Source organism: Corvus cornix, chromosome 9, assembly GCF_000738735.6.
Source record: "Corvus cornix cornix isolate S_Up_H32 chromosome 9, ASM73873v5, whole genome shotgun sequence".
In the NCBI taxonomy this organism is placed as follows: domain Eukaryota; kingdom Metazoa; phylum Chordata; class Aves; order Passeriformes; family Corvidae; genus Corvus; species Corvus cornix.
In genome coordinates this window covers 1570611-1587257 of record NC_046339.1, presented here as the reverse complement: position 1 = coordinate 1587257, position 16647 = coordinate 1570611, and the positions used below count along the sequence as shown (strand labels likewise).

The following is a 16647-nucleotide window of genomic DNA, read 5'->3' as shown; positions in this document are numbered from 1 at the left end:
AGTCTCTGGATTGTGACATTCTGGGAAAAGGGATCTTTGGTTTGGATTTCTAACCAAGAGCTGAAAGCCAAGCCCATACCATGAACCCACACCCCAAGCCCATTAAATCCACATCACCAAGCCCACACAATAATTCCATGCTGTTCCCAGCTTTGGGAAGAGTCAGCTCCTTCCCACATCCTTGGCAATTCTGCTCCATCCCTGTGCCACCAGTGAAAGTGGATTTGGTGACAAGCCAGTTGCTTTTGCCCAGCGGGTTGAGACTTTGGAGGATCCTGTGCCATTTCTGAAGGATTTGGAGGGAAAAATTCCATCTGTTCCCTGGAGGGAAGCTGGAGCACCACGTGCCATGCCCCACTCCCCGTGCCTGTCCAGCAGCTCTCACCTGGCTTAACATTCCCAAACCAGGAGCTAACCTAATTACAAAATAATGAGGTATCAAGTAAAAAATAGAATGATTTTAATAGATCTCAATTAAGACAACTCTCAAGCAAATCATCAGCCAAGTTTTAACATCTATTTGTTACAACAGCGTTAACATGTGAGCAATGCCATGGGGATCCCCTGGTGCTTCTGACAACACCCCACAGGAAAGGCTTTAGGATAAAATTCCAAGTCCAAATCCCACTGGAGCCCACCTTACCCAGCCAGCCTGGGCTGCTTCCATGGCTTGGAAAAGCGAGGTGTTGGAGAAGACTGGGAAAAACTGTTCAGTGGACTCCAGAGGAATATGATCAGCTCTTGGCTTTGCCCTTTTTGGCAGGAAGTCTCCCTGTTGCTTCCAGGTATTTGTTGATTATTTCCTCCTGAGTGCTGGCTGAACACGGGTGGTATTTGGAGTATTCCATGGTATATTCCCCTTTTCCCTGCAGAGTTGGGAAAAGAAAGTGAGGATGGGCCACGTGCAATCCTGCTGAGCACACAGCCCCTGTCTGTGAAGTAACGCCCAGGGATCCTTTACAATCCCACCCAAACAAAACTCCTCAGGTACAGAAGGATTGTTTGGCCAGGAATTGCAGAGCTCTGGTTTGATTTTGATCCCGTGCTGCAGGTGCCATGGATGTGATGCTCCAATTAACCCAAATTTACAGAATTAAACACGTTTTAGCAAAAAGGAGCAGGAGGACTCACCTCTGTGCAAGACCTCAGCTCGGAGGCATATCCAAACATATCGTTCAGAGGCACCTACAATCCAAACATATCTGCTTGTAATAAGGTATTTTTCCATCAGTTTTGGGCTATCAGCTAATTAATCCCAATTATGATATCAAGGTCTATAAATAGTTCTGATTTAATGATCTGCTGTTGCAAAGTACCTGTTATTTTAATTAATTTATATTTGCAATGTGTTTGCAGCAGGAAACTGCAAGAATCTGAGAGTTTGAGTGCACCAGGAACTGGAATATCCCAAACTCGGTGATGAGTCAACCAGCAAGGTTTGAGGTACCTCCAGACATTCCTCCAAGGATAATTTGGGAAGCAGAAAGGCCACAGGGTGTGGTTGTCCTGAGCCCCCCACCCAGCAGGAAAACACAGGTTTGTAGAAGGGACATAAAAGAAGGAACGCTGAAATTGAGTTGACCTACAGCTGTATCCGTATAAACTGCGGAAAACAATGGAATCAAACACCTGGAAAGGAGAGAGGTGAGGAGCAGAGCACCACAGACCTCAGCATAGACAGTGAAGTATCCCTCCGAGCCATCCTGGCCCGTGATCACGCCGTGCCGGCGGTTGATCCCAGCTATCACTGCTCCCTGGAATTCTGAGGGAGCCATCACCTCCACGGCCATGATGGGCTCCAGGATGCGCACGGCGGCGTTTTCCATGGCTGGGGAAAGAATGGAATAAAGAATGCACCACCAAAGGTGAGCCTGGTGTAAGGCAAGCTGCTCCCATGCACAGCAACAAACAGTTCATGGGTAATGCCAGGTGTTCCATCAGTGAGGGAAATCCGTGATCACCTACATGGAATTCCAGCTCCAGGCCTTTCAATCCTGGAACCATAACCACAGAACCACTAAGGCTGGACAACCAACCTTTGGCTGATGGCACCGTGCCCACCAAACCACACTGTGAAATGCCACATCCACACGTTGGCTGAGCACCTCCAGGGATTGTGACTCCACCACTTCCCAGGGCAGCCCCTTGCAGTGTTTAACCTCTCCTTCAGTGAAAGACTTTTTCCTAAAAAAAGGCCCAGTTTGACCAAATATTCTCTTCCTACCCTGTAAGGATGAAGCTGGTGGTGTTGCTGTACTGAATTCTAGGGAAACAGGATTTCCTTTGTACAACCACAGGAATTATCGTGCCTCCCTCAGAGATTCTGTAAACTCTTGTACATGTTCTGCTCCATGCAACTGGCCAGACTTTGGGTGGAGGGATGGAGGGATGAAGGGATGGATGGATGGATGGAAGGATGGAGGGATGGAAGGATGGATGGAAGGATGGATGGAAGGATGGATGGAAGGATGGAAGGATACCCACCCCAGCCAGCAGGACCCATTCCAAGGAGGAGCCTGTACCTTGTTTCAGGGCTCCCTCTCCAGCCCTGATGAAGGAGATCTCGTTGGAGTCCACCATGTGATGGGCACCATCTTCCAGCACGAAACGCACTCCGGAGATCCTGTGTCCCGACACCAGACCCTTCTCACAGGCATCTCGGAATCCCTGGCAATGACAGCTCAAAGTCACCAGCAGGGATCTGGAGACCCTGCACTGTCAGTGTCTGGCACCTCAGTTTGATACTTTTTACAAATAAAAATCTCAGGACAAGGAAAAAATGTCCTCAGCACTTGCCTTTTTAAGGGATTCTATGGCCAAACCCCAAAAGAATGCTCTGTGTGGAAAGAGCTCTTGCCTGGAGAACAACATTTCTTTAAGACCATGGTTTTTTCAGGATTTTGCAAAAAAATCTTTAACTGTTGCCTCATGGAAAAACGAAGGAATAACTGTAGGTTATTACAGGAATTCCAAGATGTTGGTAGGTTAATTAAAGTAGTGTGTGATAAATTATACAGTGAGACAGTCACAGAGGGGATAAAGAGAATTTGGGAACTGTGGCAGGAAATGCAGCTTAATTACAGTTTCTCCATAATTGGCCTCAGAGAAGTCACTGAAAAAGTTACATATTTTGGGGTTAGGAGGAGAATTGTGGGGCCACAGCCAGAAGCAGAAGAGGCCAAGAAAAAGCAGCTTGAGCAGGAGGCTCTGACTGTAAGAAAAGGAGGCACTGCAAGGGAGCCAGAGCCAGCACACACCACCAAAGAAAACACACAGCAGCTCCCGAATTAACTGGAAACCCCAGGAATGCAAGACATGAAGTAAAACCACACAACTGTGATCCTGCTGCCACTGGAGCAACGGGAGAAGCCTCCTTTCCTGGGGAAAGTAGGCACAGTAAATGTGGATGGTATTGCAGGAAAACAATGGGAATCAGGATTTTCTGTATCACAGACAGAGGTCTGTACCTTTTCCACAGCAGGCACGAACTGTTTGGGAATATTTGTGCCAATGGTTCTGTCCTCAAATTCCAGTTTGGTGAAGTCCTGTGGATCCAAGGGCTCCAGCACTCCGATCACTTTGCCGTACTGGCCTGCTCCTCCCGACTGCTTCTTGTGGGTGAACTCAAACCTAAACCCCAACAATCCCCCAAACACCACGTTACCCGTGACACAAACCACAGCTTTCTATGGAAAACATTCCCATTCTGCATTTCAGAGAATCACAGACTGGTCTGAGTTGGAAGGGAATTTAAAGGTTCCACGGGCAGGGACACCTTCCACTATCCCAGGTTGCTTCAAGCCCCGTCCGACCTGGACACTTCGAGGGATGGAGCGGCCACAACTTCCCTGGAAAACCTGTGCCACGGCCTCCTCACCCTGAGAGGGAAGGATTTACTCCCAGTAGCCCACCCAACGCTGTTTAAACGCTATCCCGTGCGGCCCGCAGGGATGCGCTGCCCCCGCAGCACCCGCCCCGTCCCGCGGCTCGGAGCCGCCCCGCTCGCTCCGGCCCCGCCCGGGCGCTTCCTGCGGGAGGAGGAAGCGGCTCCCTGGCCATGGAGCTGCCTCCGAGCCACTTCCCGGCCGGCCGGGCCGCGGCCGTGGCCGTGGGCTACCTGCGGTACCTGCGGGGCGGCCCCGGGCGGGGGCTGGAGCTGCGGGCGCTGCGCCGCGCCCGGCGCCAGGTGAGCGGGGAGGGACCGGGACGGGACCGGGAACGCCACGGGAATCACCCCGGGAACAGCACGGGAATCAGCACGGGAGCCGCCACCCCCGCGCCGGCAAGGGCTGCTTCCCAGGGAGCGGGCAGAGCACCGGGGAGCAGCCCAGGAGCCGTGGAGTGTCCCGCTTTGGGGACATCCCAACCCCCGCCGGACGCGTCCCGGTGCCACCCGCTCCAGGTGACCCTGCCTGGGCGGGGGGGTTGGACTGGATCACATCCAAAGGTCCCTTCCAAGCCCAGCCCCTCCGGGAGTGTGTCACCGCGGGGGTGACACCGGCTGTGCCCACCTGGGGGTCCCGGGAGGAGCTCGGTGTCACGGCCACCACGGGCGGGTCAGCAATGCAAACACACCCCGTGTGTCACCCGCGGTGACAGCACCGCCCAGGGAGCCCTGCCCAGGGCACGGCACCGGGCCCGCAGGAACGTCCCAGGGAGGAGGAGGGTGCTGGGTTTGTCGGGGCCAGGACACAGCTCAGCCCTGCCCTGGGTTTGCAGGGACACTGGCACAAGAGGGGCACAGCAAACCCCCCTCCCAAAACAAGGGGTACAGCAAACCCCAGCTGCTCCCTTCTTTATAGCCAAAAAAATACAGGGCATGATTCAATTCATGATAACCTGCAAAATGGACTTAATAGAAGGAAGCACTGAAGGCTTTTAGATGAGTATTTAACCATGCAGCAAATTCTTGGACAGAATCACACAGGAGCCCAAAAAACGGCAACTCAGGGGTGTTCAAGGTTAGAAATGAGGGTGGAGAGGCGCTGGCACAGGTTGCCCATCCCTGGCAGTGTCCAAGGCCAGACTGGATGGGACTTGGAGCAGCCTGGGATAGTGGGAGGTGGGTGGGACTGGATGGGATTTAAGGTCCCTCCCAACCCAAACCATGCTGGGATTCTCTGATTTTGTCCAGGATGCAGCCATTCAACAGCTGCCAAAATAAATTAATGTGTTCCTTGCTTTAGGACATCGATGATGTTGGGCACAAGTACTACCTGGAACTGGAGCTGGAAGATGTCCTGGACAAAGTGAGTCAGGCTGGTTTAATTACACACTCTGTAACACAGCACTTAATAACACTTGCAACTGTGTTCCTGATTTTTCTATACTGCCAATCAGGCCAAAAAAGGCTGAATTTCAACCAAAAAGGAACCCATGTACCTTCCACTGCACCACCACACAGTGCTGCAGGGACGACAAGAACATTTCAGTGTCACTCAGCTCCAACTGAACAGCACAAGGGACATTCTGCACCCCAGCCACTGCCCTTCCATCCCTGCAGAAAGCAAATCCCACCCTTAAACGTTCACAGAAATGCCATGAATTTAACCTTGTCTTAAATAATCACACATCTCCATGGGCCTTACTCAGAGAACAGCAACTACATAAAAATGACGTTTTTAGAAGTGCAAATTACCCTGGTTATACATGTATTTCATCAGATAATAATGCACATAATTAACTCTGCAACAGGACAGGACTGTGAACTGCACTGCTGAGGTTCTGTATCACCTGGGCAGCAAAAGCAGGGCTCCAGATGTGCAGGTCACAGTGCAAGGAGAACTGAGGAGCACAGAGGAAGCAGATAAGGAGTTCTACACTCGAATCAGGAGCCTGGAAAAGGAGCTTGTGGCTGAGAACATCCCAGGTACAACCCAGGCCTTCACCCTGCTCTGAGCACCAGCTGCTGCTTTTCCCTGTCTCTTTTTGGGCTCTGCCAATCACAACCACTGCATTTATTCCTAATTCTGAATGGGACTGTTCTGGAAAAGCACCTGGCACTGTCACCCCCTCCTGCTCACTCTGAGGGCGTCCCTGGCACAGCACATCCAACACCCCAAATGTGCAACGAGGGTCTGCTCTCACCTCAACCCCTGCCTTCGAGACCTGCTGGAATTCATGTTAGGAGAAAAAGGTGGAGGAGAACACCCTGGCAGTGTCCAAGGCCAGGCTGGATGGAGCTCTGAACACCCTGGAATAGTGGAAGTGTCCCTGCCCATGGCACAGGTGGCACAGAACTGGATTTAAGGTCCTTTCCCACCCAAACCATTGCAGGATTCTGTGAAGTGGGAGGAGAACTCTGTGGTGATGGAGCAGCTCTTCCAATTGCTGTGGAAGGTTGTGTGACAGGAGGGACTGCAGCAGCGAGCCCTGTGGGAGGTGATAATGTTCTGTTAACAGCTCTCTTTAACATCCAGTGTTTATTTTGGTTCCAGACAGCCACGGGAACGTTCCCCCAGAGCTGGAGCCCATCCACCTGCTGGCCTGGGCGGCCTCTGGCTACGTGATCTGGCAGAATTCCACTGAAAACACCAAGTTCCACCTTGCCCAAGTCAAACACGTGAAGCAAGTGGTGAGTTACCAGCAGGCACAGAATCCCAGACTGGGCTGGGCTGGAGGGACCTTAAAGCTCATCCCATTCCCCCCCTGCATGGGCAGGGACACCTTCCATAGCCCGGGTGGCTCCAAGCCCATCCAGCCTGGCCTTGGCTCTCCATGGGAAATATTTAAGAGCTAAAGACTTGTGGCAAGGACAAAAAATTAACAGAATTCTATAGATTCTCCCAGTTTTCCTGTGTTCTCTTGGAGAAAATAAATTCGGAGTTATTCTTAACTCCTAAAGTGATCACCAGCTTTAAATTCAAGGCAGTTTTCCATGGGAGCCAGGAAAAAGCAGTGGGATTTAGTATTTAGAAAACCCACTCTGAACAGACACTGAACTCCCAGGAAGTTCTGGGTATGAAGGAAAGACAGAATTCCTTGTGGGAGCAGGATTTGTGAATGTTTTGCTCCCTCTGATGGCACCTTAGAGAATTCACAGCTGCTGCAAGGCTGTGCACCAGTGAGATCTCAAGGTTTTCAACTCTTCTTTAACAAATTTAAGGATAAAGGAGACAAATAACTCTTAACACAGCTGCCATCCCTCCTAGGTAATTTTGTCCCTTTTTCCCTGAAAAACATAGGAAAAGAGTCTATTCCAAAGGGCAGGGGTTATTTTGTCACTCAGAATCCCTGACTGTCACCCTCTGTAAGGCCTCTGGAGCATCCTTATCCTACTGACAGTTTTATTTGGGATTGTTTGGGCTACACTGGCACCTTGTAGAGTGAGGTGCTCCTATCCCAAAGAATTCCTGGTAGATATGGTCTCTTTTAGGCAGGAATTAGCAGCTTTAGGCTTTACATTCAGTGTCTCCAATGCAGTTCTGGAGTCCACAGAAATTCAAACCAGGAGCTTTTAGTTTTGTTACAGTGACTGAGCTCCACCTGCTTCATTTGTTAGCAGGAGCTGTCAGCTTTATCTGAAATCCATCAGGGAATTTTTGTGGTAACCACAGAGAACTGAATCACTTTTTCTGAGGTGGGAGAATCCCCAAATTCACCACTTTTCATCCTGTCTTTCCAGAAAAGAAGTGATGAAGATCTTCAGTTTGACTACGTGCTTCTACTCCACGAAATGGTGTCCCAGGTAAATAATTTTATTCCTAAAAAGCCTTTTTTGGGTGTTTTCAGACCCCAGCTGTGTGAGCTCCAGCTCAGACACTGATCTGATCCTGCAGGGTGAGCTCAGAGTCCCCATCCCTGCCTCTCTCAGCATTCCAGGAACAACAGCAGCAATTTCCAGCTCTTTCTGGCCTTTCTTGGGAATGGCTGAGGTTCAAAACTGGCCCCTCACAGCCCTCCCTTGGGAGATCCCAGTGCCACAGGGGGCAGGGATAAAGGGAAGAGGCAGCTGGAGCATCCTGGATGCTGGGCTCAATCCCAGCTGGGCTGTGGATGCCTCCATGCCCCAGGACAGCACTGGTGGCCCAGTACAGAGACACCGTCAATCCCAGTAACCCCCAGCAGAAACTGGTTCCCAGAACAGCATTTACATCCTGTGCTACTCTCCATCCAAATTTTGGCACCTGAGCAAGCATTTTCATAGGAAACCCACAGAAAATTGGGAAGAGAAGCTCTTGATTGTAATAATCCAGGGATCTCCCTCCCAGTTCCAGCTCCGCTGCTCCCGGCGCTCCCAGTTCCCTTGGGGCATCCACAGTGGTTTAATCCCTAAGTTTTCCATGGAGAGAATTCCTGACTGGTTGGGGAGGGGAAGCAGGGGTTGTTCTCTGTGCTGTGTGCCCCACAGGAGGTGATTCCCTGGGAGCTGACCCTGCTGTGGCACCCCCAGCGCGGGGCCCGAGTGTCCCGGGATCGCCGCCAGCCCGGCCACGCCCCGGGATCAGGGAACACCTGAGCAGCCCTGGAAGCAGCTCCGGAGCTCCCACAGCTGGAAGGAGGCACAGAAGGTGCTGGGAGTGGGAATCAACCACCCTACAAAGACATTAAATTCAACTTTCCTGGATGTTTCTGATCCGAGAACTCCAAAGGGACTTTCTCTACAACAAAGTGCATCAATCCAGTAATTCCCAGCAGGAATACTCACGGCACAGGGGCAGAGATGTTCTCCCTGAAGGCAACTTTGGGCTTCCCCATGGTGCAAGGACAACCATATTCCCTCTCCATTCGCTGCAGGAAAAAACCCACAGTGATTAGGGTTGTTCCACTGGGAATTATTTATTAACTTAATCAGGATCAATCACTTTCTGGGTTGGGGGTTGGATTGATTTTTGGGGCTTTTTGTTGGTTTTTTTTTTAATTAAAAAATTATTTACTGTCAACTTCTTTAAGACCTGCAGCTTCAGAGGCAGGAAAAGGAAACAGCATTAATTATGCTAGTAAAATTCCAGGTTTTCAAGGCAAAAATTGCTTTTCCTTCATTCTGTTAGTACTTAAGATCCATCTTTTGTGTCAGATTAAAATACAGACATCAGCTGGAATGAAACAAATCCCTCTAACTACTCCCTTCTCCCTGCACCAGCTTTTATTAGGGAATGATACATTTAAAACCACAGAAACAGAGGGTTTTTCTGTAGAAACTAATTATAATTATTACTATTAATTATAAGCCAAGGCTGCTAGAGCGAAGTGTAGTGTTTAATACATTTTTTTAATGGCTTTGATCCAAAACCTACAAATATTCCAGGCAAAATTTCCTTTTATAAGCCTTCAAAATGGAACCACTGGAGAGAAAGAACCTTCCAAAGTTAACCTTTTCCCTAAGCAGCTGGAAGGAAGAGGGAGGAGGAAGAGGAGAGTGGAAAAGCAAGCAAAAGCAGAGTCCATGGAATCTGCTTCCCAAATTACCTGGGCATAGATTTCCAGGTGCAGCTCCCCCATCCCAGAGACGATGGTCTCCTTGCTCTCCTCATCAAAGTGGATCCTGAAAGTGGGATCTTCCCTGGTGAAGCGGCCCAGGCCTTTGGAAAATTTATCCAGGTCATTCTGAAATGAATTACGAGGTGAGATTTACTCAACATCCACCAATCATTCCAAGAAAAGAGCCTCAAGTTTTCCTATCCACTGCTGAGCACTTCTGCTCTTCGGGGTTATTTGATGGAAGATTTCTAACTCTTTATTATTCACGTTCATGTTTCTGGCTGAGTGACACCATCCAACCCAGCCCTGAGTTATCCAAGGGATAACATCTTGGATATTTGGGATGAAACACTTTGAAACAGTGCTTAGGCTGCTCCATAAAACACAAAGCAGCAGAGGGAACGAACTCAGGGAGAAGAGGTTGATCCAAAGGCTCCTACCTTGTTGGAAGGCTTCATAGCCACAGAAATGACGGGATCAGGGACGTGGATGGATTCCTGCATGGCCAAGGAAGAGGGGATGGTTATGACAGCAAAATCCTGGTGACTCCCAGCGCCCGAGGCAGCCGGGGCAAGGGGGGCTCACCATGGAGATGTCAGTGCTGGTTTTATCCGTGAACGTGTCCCCGCTGGCACAGTCGATCCCAAACAGGGCACAGATGTCCCCGGCATAAACTTCATTTACATCCTGAGGGAAGGAGAATTCCTGTTCAGACAACGCTGGGATAAGAGAAGCAGTGGCTGCCCCATCCCTGGAAGTGTCCAAGGCCAGGCTGGATGGAGCTTGGAGCACCCTGGTCTATGGAAGGTGTTCCTGCCCTTGGGGCTGGATGATCCTTAAGGCCCCTTCCATCCCAAACCATTCCAGGACGGATTCTGTCTCTCCCTCGCATCCAAACTACACCTGGATTATTGAATATCCATAAACACTGGGTCTTAAAGCTTGACACTGAGCTCCTTTAAAAATTCCAGCTTGGATAAAATGCCCTGCAAATCTCCCTCTTTATCCAAAGGACAAAAGGGAGGGCTCAGTTTGGATTCGTTTAGGATCAAACAAGAAGCGAAGTTGTTAAGAAGCAAACACCCTGCTGTGCTTCAGGCAGTGCTGACCCGTCCAGGATTATCCAGTGGCTGGCAGCCAATCCCTGGGGATCCACTCACCTCCATGTTGTCCGAGTGCATCCGGACAAGCCTCTGCACCCGCACCTTCTTCCCCGTGCGGGTGTTGTAGATGTAATCTGACTTCTTCAGCATCCCCTGGTACACCCTCATGTAGGTCAGCTGCCCAAACCTGCCAGCCTGCAAGGAGATTCCACCAAAATCAGCTCTGAGAACGCTGGGAATCAGTCCCAGCTCCAAGCTGCACTGACTGAATGTGCTTTGAGTTCCCGTGCTACACATGGGAATGAAAGATTTTTCACAGCTTTCACCTGGCTCTGCAATGGGATTTGGTGATTTTCTGGACCAATTTTATCCCTCCCAAACCTTCCCAACAGAGACATGCATTACCATGGAATTTGGCCAGCCATTTTCCATATTCCACATGAATCCTGAGGTGCTGCTCTCTAAGTAGCAAACAACTTACTTCCCTAAATCTCTGCACTTTTCCCTCTCTGACTCTCTCATATCCCATTGTTTCCAAACCCAGGATTTTTCCCTGAGAATATTTCAATTAAGCAAACAACCCCCTAAACGTTCAAGTTTTAAATAAGAAAACCAGGAAATATTTGAGGTCCAGAACCCATCCTAAAGTTCCAAATCGGCAGCGTTCGTGGATTTTATGGTTGAAGCCATTTTTTAAAAAAGAAGTTAAATTTCAATTGAAGTTAAATATGAACTGATTTTCAATATGAACTGATTTTCAAGTCTGCTCCAGGTAAGTTTTGGTAGCCCCACCTGGACTCTCTCCATGACTTGTGGGAAGGAGCAGAGTGAGACTCACCTCCAGTTTGAAGGCAAGGCCGATAAAAGGCTGGGAATTGTCACGAGCAGAGTTCAACAGGAACTTGGTTTGGTCCTCAGAATCCCTTAAAAACAGGGATGAGAGGGAGCTGAGGTTAGGAACCAACATGGGAGTCTCCTCTAAACATTTACTGGCTCTGCTTCACACGTCTTGCTGGGCTCTGCTCCCAGGGAACAGGGACAGGAGAGGGAACGGCCTCAGGCTGGGCCAGGGCAGGCTCAGGGTGGACAGCAGCAGGAATTTCCCCATGGAAAGGGTGCTCAGGCCTTGGCAGGGGCTGCCCAGGGAGGTTTGGAGTGCCCATCCCTGGAGGTGTCCCAGGAAGGGCTGGAGGTGGCACTCAGTGCTCTGGGCTGGGGACAAGGCGGGCATCGGGTACAGCTTGGACTCGATCCTGGAGCTCTCTTCCAGCCTCAGGGATTCTGGGATTCACATCCAAAAGAATAAAACACCATTAACAATAAAACTCCATTAACACCACTTGGGGTGTGCTCCCTCCTCCAGGCAGGCCTGGCTCTAAGGGCTGCCATCAATTCTAAAGAATGATCTCCCAGTCATGGCCCAGGTGTAACACTGAGTGTGTTACATCCCCAGTACAGAGAGTAACCCTCAGATGAGAGAGGAGCTCTGGACTTTGTGCCAAATTCTGGTGGCACTGTTTGATACAAATGGTAAACAATTGTGGATCCTGTTGGGAATGTTTCCTGCTTTGAAACTGTTCCATAGAATCCTGGAACGGTTTGGGTGGGAAGGGTCCTTAAAGCCCATCCAGTGCCACGGGCAGGGACACCTTCCACAGCCCAGGCTGCTCCAAAGCCCGCCCCTGGACACTCCTGCTGCTGCTGGATGCACTCACCCCTGGTTGAGCAGAGCGTAGTTCTCCACCTCAGAGGGATTGGGAAGGTATTCCAGGACAGCATCCAGCAGTGGCTGCACCCCTTTGTTCTTCAAAGCACTTCCCACGAGGACGGGGGTGAAGGATTTCTGCAGCGTTGCCCTTCGGATTGCCAGCTGGAAAATGTCCCTGTGAGCTCCTCCTGCAGCACAGCCCAGATTCCCTCCCTTTCCTGGGCTTCTCCCCTCCTGGAGCAAAGAGCTGCTCCCACAGTCCCCTGGACAGCCCCCAGCACAGGGGCTTCCCACAAAACCTGCTCTCCAGAATCCTTTCCAACACAAAGCAAAACCAGCCTGGGAATGAGCCCTGCCTGGGGGGAACTGGAGCTCAGCTGAGGTGACTCGACTCCAGCGAACAGAACTCCTTCGAGAATTCCTGATGTGTTTATTCAGGAATGAGGGGACAGGGACACAGCCAGCTGAGGGCACAGCCAGCACAGGGCAGGTACCTTCAGCTGGGCAGCCGTGGGGATCTTCTCCTCCAGGAAGAGCTCCCCCAGGAGCTCGTCGGCGTTGGCCACGCACTCGATGAGCTCCTGCCGCCGCTCCACAGCCTCGGCCCGCAGCTCGGCCGGGATCTCCTCACACCTCAGCGTCTGCCTGCACACACACACACACAGGGACCCCAGGAGTCCCACTGGGATCAGCCTTCCCACCACTGGCGTGGCCACCCTGACTGAGAAAAATCCACCCTTCATGTGGATCCTGGGAAAAAATCCCCTGTGAGCATCACCGTGTTATCTCTGACGTGGGAGAGGCCTTCCCACGCCTGGCAGGAGCTTGCAGGGATCAGGACAACTTCCCAACAGCCTCACCCACACCTGATCTTCACGCCAGGGAGCCACACACGCTGCCAGATCCCCCTATGGAGCAGTCTCCTGCTTCTCCAGGTGGGAAGCATGGCCACCACCCCTTCACAGCAACCAACTCCTGCTGCAGCCACCCCCACCCAGGGCTCCCTGCAGGCCCAGGGCACTGGGGGAGCTGCAGGGGGACCCTCAGCCCCAGCACAAGCCCAGTCCCAAATTTCCAGAGAGCTGGGTTTCCACTCTGAAGAGAAACTGCAGGAATTCCTCCTGCAAAGAGCAGCTCCAGCTAAAACAGAAGCAATTCCCAGGACTTACCCAAGTGCCCCATCAAAGTAGATTGCTTTTTCTTCAATGAGATCTATAATTCCTTTAAAGTTTCCCTCCAGCCCAATTGGAATCTGAACAAAAGCTGCATTGTGTTTCAACTTGGATCTGAAAAAGGGGGAAAACAGGAAATATTGAAGAAAAAAGTAATTTCTATGTGTGTGCTCCAGGTGGTCTTTGAGCATCATCCACCTCCCAAAAAATCCCAGTGTTTTGTCCTTTGGACAGTGCCCAGATGTGCCAATATGGATAAAAATCACCCAGCTGTGGTTTGGGGCTCCAGCCCTTTGTATCCCAACAGGCACAGGGAGCAACTCCCATGGGAAAGGCAGCAGGGGAAACCAGCTGGAGATTGATTACTTGATTAGGGAGTTATTTCTCCCTTAATGAATATTCATGAGTTTATTTTATGGATCAAATTGGGCAGGGAAGAGTAGGGAGCAAGCAGGGCTCAGGAATCCAAATCACCCTGTGTCACCTCCCTGCTGGAATTTCAGCAGCACCAGGACCTAGGGAAAACAAAGAGGCTGCTTTCAAAGTGGGTCCTGATACAGTTCCACCAACAAAACAAACATCAAACCCCAGCTCTTGGTCACTACAAGTCTTGGCTGACACTGATATTTCGGGTATTTTAAGAAAAAGGAGATTGTTCTGGGTCAGATCAGGATTTAACCTCAAGTCAGGAATTCTCCAAACTGCAGCTCCCAAGAGAAGCTTTTCCAGTTTTGTTCCTAATGACCTGCCATGTGAAAGGGATTTCAGGAATCATTGTAAATGCCAAAAACCTGAGCTGCTGCACTGCTCTGGCCGGGTTGGAGCCCATCCTGTCCAGTTTGTTGATGAAGGTGAGGAAGGGGACATTGTAACGCTTCATCTGCCTGTTGACAGTGATGGTCTGGCACTGGACACCTCCCACAGCACAGAGAACCAGGATGGCTCCATCCAGCACCCTCAGAGACCTCTCCACTTCAATGGTGAAGTCCACGTGTCCTGGATAACAAATAGAAATGATAAATGCATTGGAAAGGAGCAACAACCAAGGGGATCACAATGAGTCACATCAGCTCAAGTGACAGAGCACAGGGTCATGGGATGGTTTGGGTGGGAAGGGACCTTAAATCCCATCCAGTGCCACCCCTGCCATGGGCAGGGACACCTCCCACTGTCCCTGGCCTTGGACACTGCCAGGGGCAGCCACAGCTTCCCTGGGCACCCTGTCCCAGGGCCTCCCCACACCTTCCCAATATCCCATCCAACGCTCTGCCAGTTTGAACCCATCACTCCATGTCCTGTTACAAGGGACACAAGGATGCACCGCATCCCCTGTATCCCTGAGGAGCAGCAATCCCCAGGTGCTCCCAGCTGCCCTCACCTGGCGTGTCGATGATGTTGATGTTGGTGTCCTTCCACATGGTGTAAGTGGCTGCAGACTGGATGGTGATGCCCCGCTGTCGCTCCAGCTCCATGGAATCCATGACAGCTCCAACTCCATCCTTACCTTTCACCTTAGGAGAAAAAAAAGGTTAGTTCCAGGAGTTTACTAAGAATTCACACCCCATCCCTGGAAGGGTCCAAGGCCAGGTTGGATGGGGCTTGGAGCAGCCTGGGATAGTGGGAGGTGTCCCTGCCCATGGCAGGGGGTGGGATGGGTGAGCTTTAAGCTCTCTTCCCACCCAAACCATTCCATGATTCTGTGATTCTGTGTGCAGGAGGGATGCTTATGGACCAAGCACCATCCCTCATGCAGAGAGGAAAAGCAGCACAACGCGGAGGTGCACAAGTCCTCGATGGGAGCTCAGCCCAACCTCGTGCATCTGCGCGATCCTGCCCGTGTAGAACAGGATCCGCTCCGTCAGCGTCGTCTTCCCAGAGTCGATGTGGGCCGAGATGCCGATGTTGCGGATCCTCTCGTTGGGAAGGACCCCCGAGGAGCAGTGCCTGCAGGAGCTCAGGAGGAGCTGCAAGGCAAGAGAAGGTCGCTGGGTCAGCCAGGAGTGGATCCAACACAGCCTGCAGGCAACGAGGAATGGGACGAGGGGAAACAGCCTGAAGCTGGGCCAGGGGAGGCTCAGGTTGGACACCAAGAGGAGCTTCTCCGTGGAAAGGGAGGTCAAACCTTGGCAGGGGCTGCCCAGGGAGCTTTGGAGTACCCATCCCTGGAGGTGTCCAAGGAATTCCTGGATGTGGCACTCAGTGCTCTGGGCTGGGGACAAAGTGGGGATCAGGCACCGCTCGGACTCGACGGTCCTGGAGGGCTTTTCCAGCCTCAGTGATCCTGGGATTCACTGTGCCCATGGATAAGCTGCCGAACCGCTTCCCCACGCTTTCCTGTCAGTCTCGGCGAATCGGTCACCTCAAGCCGAGCGGCCTTTCCAGGGTCACCTCGAAGCTCTCACCGCACCCCGCGCGGCCCCTCCACGCCCGTCCCGCACATTCCCGGTTTCCCTGTCCCTATCCATGTGACCGAGGCTGCTCGTTCCCCGCAGCTGCTGCGGCCCGTCCGGGGCTGCTCCTCGCCCTCCATCCCTTCCGCTCCCGGCTCCCTCCCCTCCCTCCGGCACCGTCCTCTGATGCGGGCCCGGCCCGGTCCCGCCGCCGGTACCTGGATGTGCCGCGGGCGGCCCGGGGCCAGCCCGGCCCGTAGCACCTTGAGCATGGCCCCGGCTGCGCTCCGGCCCCGCTCCCGGCTCCAATGCCGGCTCCAGCCCCGGCTCCAGCCCCGGGTCGCTCCCGCCTCTTCCGGGGCCCCGCGCAGGCGCCGCTGCCCAGCCCGGCCCCCTCAGGGCAGCGGCGGCTCCGGGCGGGAGCCCCGGGACGGGATGGGAGGGGGAGGCTCCCACCGAGCCCGGCCCGGAGCATCCTCGGGCTGATCCCCTCACGGAGCGATCCTGACCCAGCCCTGGGGATTGCGGAATTCCGCAGCTGCGGCGTGAAAGGGGCGGATTTCACCCAAACCGGCATCGGCGGCGGGGTCACAGCCCCAGGAGTTTGGGAATTATTAGGAATTAGAACAACTGGAGAGCGGAGCTCTCTGGCCCAGGGGGGTAGAAGTGCAGGGAAAGGGGAAGGCAAGGCCAGGACGTGCTGGAGGGTGCTTGGGGCACAGCGACCCGTTTGGAACACGCTGTTAAATGTTAACATATTCTCTATTCCCCAGGATTAGGATAAACCAGGAACTGCCCTGCAAAGGCTCCAGGAGCAGCTCTGAAACAGAGAAAGAAGGCCCTCTCCATACTCT

General features: G+C 52.2%; 2 protein-coding genes across 2 annotated transcripts; one reads left to right on the top strand and one right to left on the bottom strand.

Moving 5' to 3' along the window:
* Window positions 1–438: 438 nt before the first annotated feature.
* Window positions 439–16143, bottom strand: GFM1 (G elongation factor mitochondrial 1). Its single transcript, XM_039556864.1, has 18 exons — window positions 16012–16143; window positions 15215–15367; window positions 14782–14914; window positions 14195–14399; window positions 13401–13517; window positions 12726–12876; window positions 12239–12393; window positions 11362–11446; window positions 10581–10718; window positions 10006–10107; window positions 9861–9917; window positions 9409–9546; window positions 8648–8730; window positions 3468–3630; window positions 2523–2667; window positions 1668–1828; window positions 1132–1185; window positions 439–866 (listed from the first exon to the last, which is right to left on the bottom strand). Exons 1-18 carry the CDS (start codon window positions 16063–16065, stop codon window positions 735–737), a joined length of 2226 nt encoding a protein of 741 aa, XP_039412798.1. The 5' UTR covers window positions 16066–16143; the 3' UTR covers window positions 439–734.
* Window positions 4027–9184, top strand: LXN (latexin). Its single transcript, XM_039556865.1, has 6 exons — window positions 4027–4186; window positions 5187–5249; window positions 5695–5869; window positions 6438–6574; window positions 7625–7687; window positions 8351–9184. The coding sequence occupies exons 1-6, from the start codon at window positions 4058–4060 to the stop codon at window positions 8456–8458; spliced, it is 675 nt and encodes a 224-aa protein (XP_039412799.1). The 5' UTR covers window positions 4027–4057; the 3' UTR covers window positions 8459–9184.
* Window positions 16144–16647: the final 504 nt, after the last annotated feature.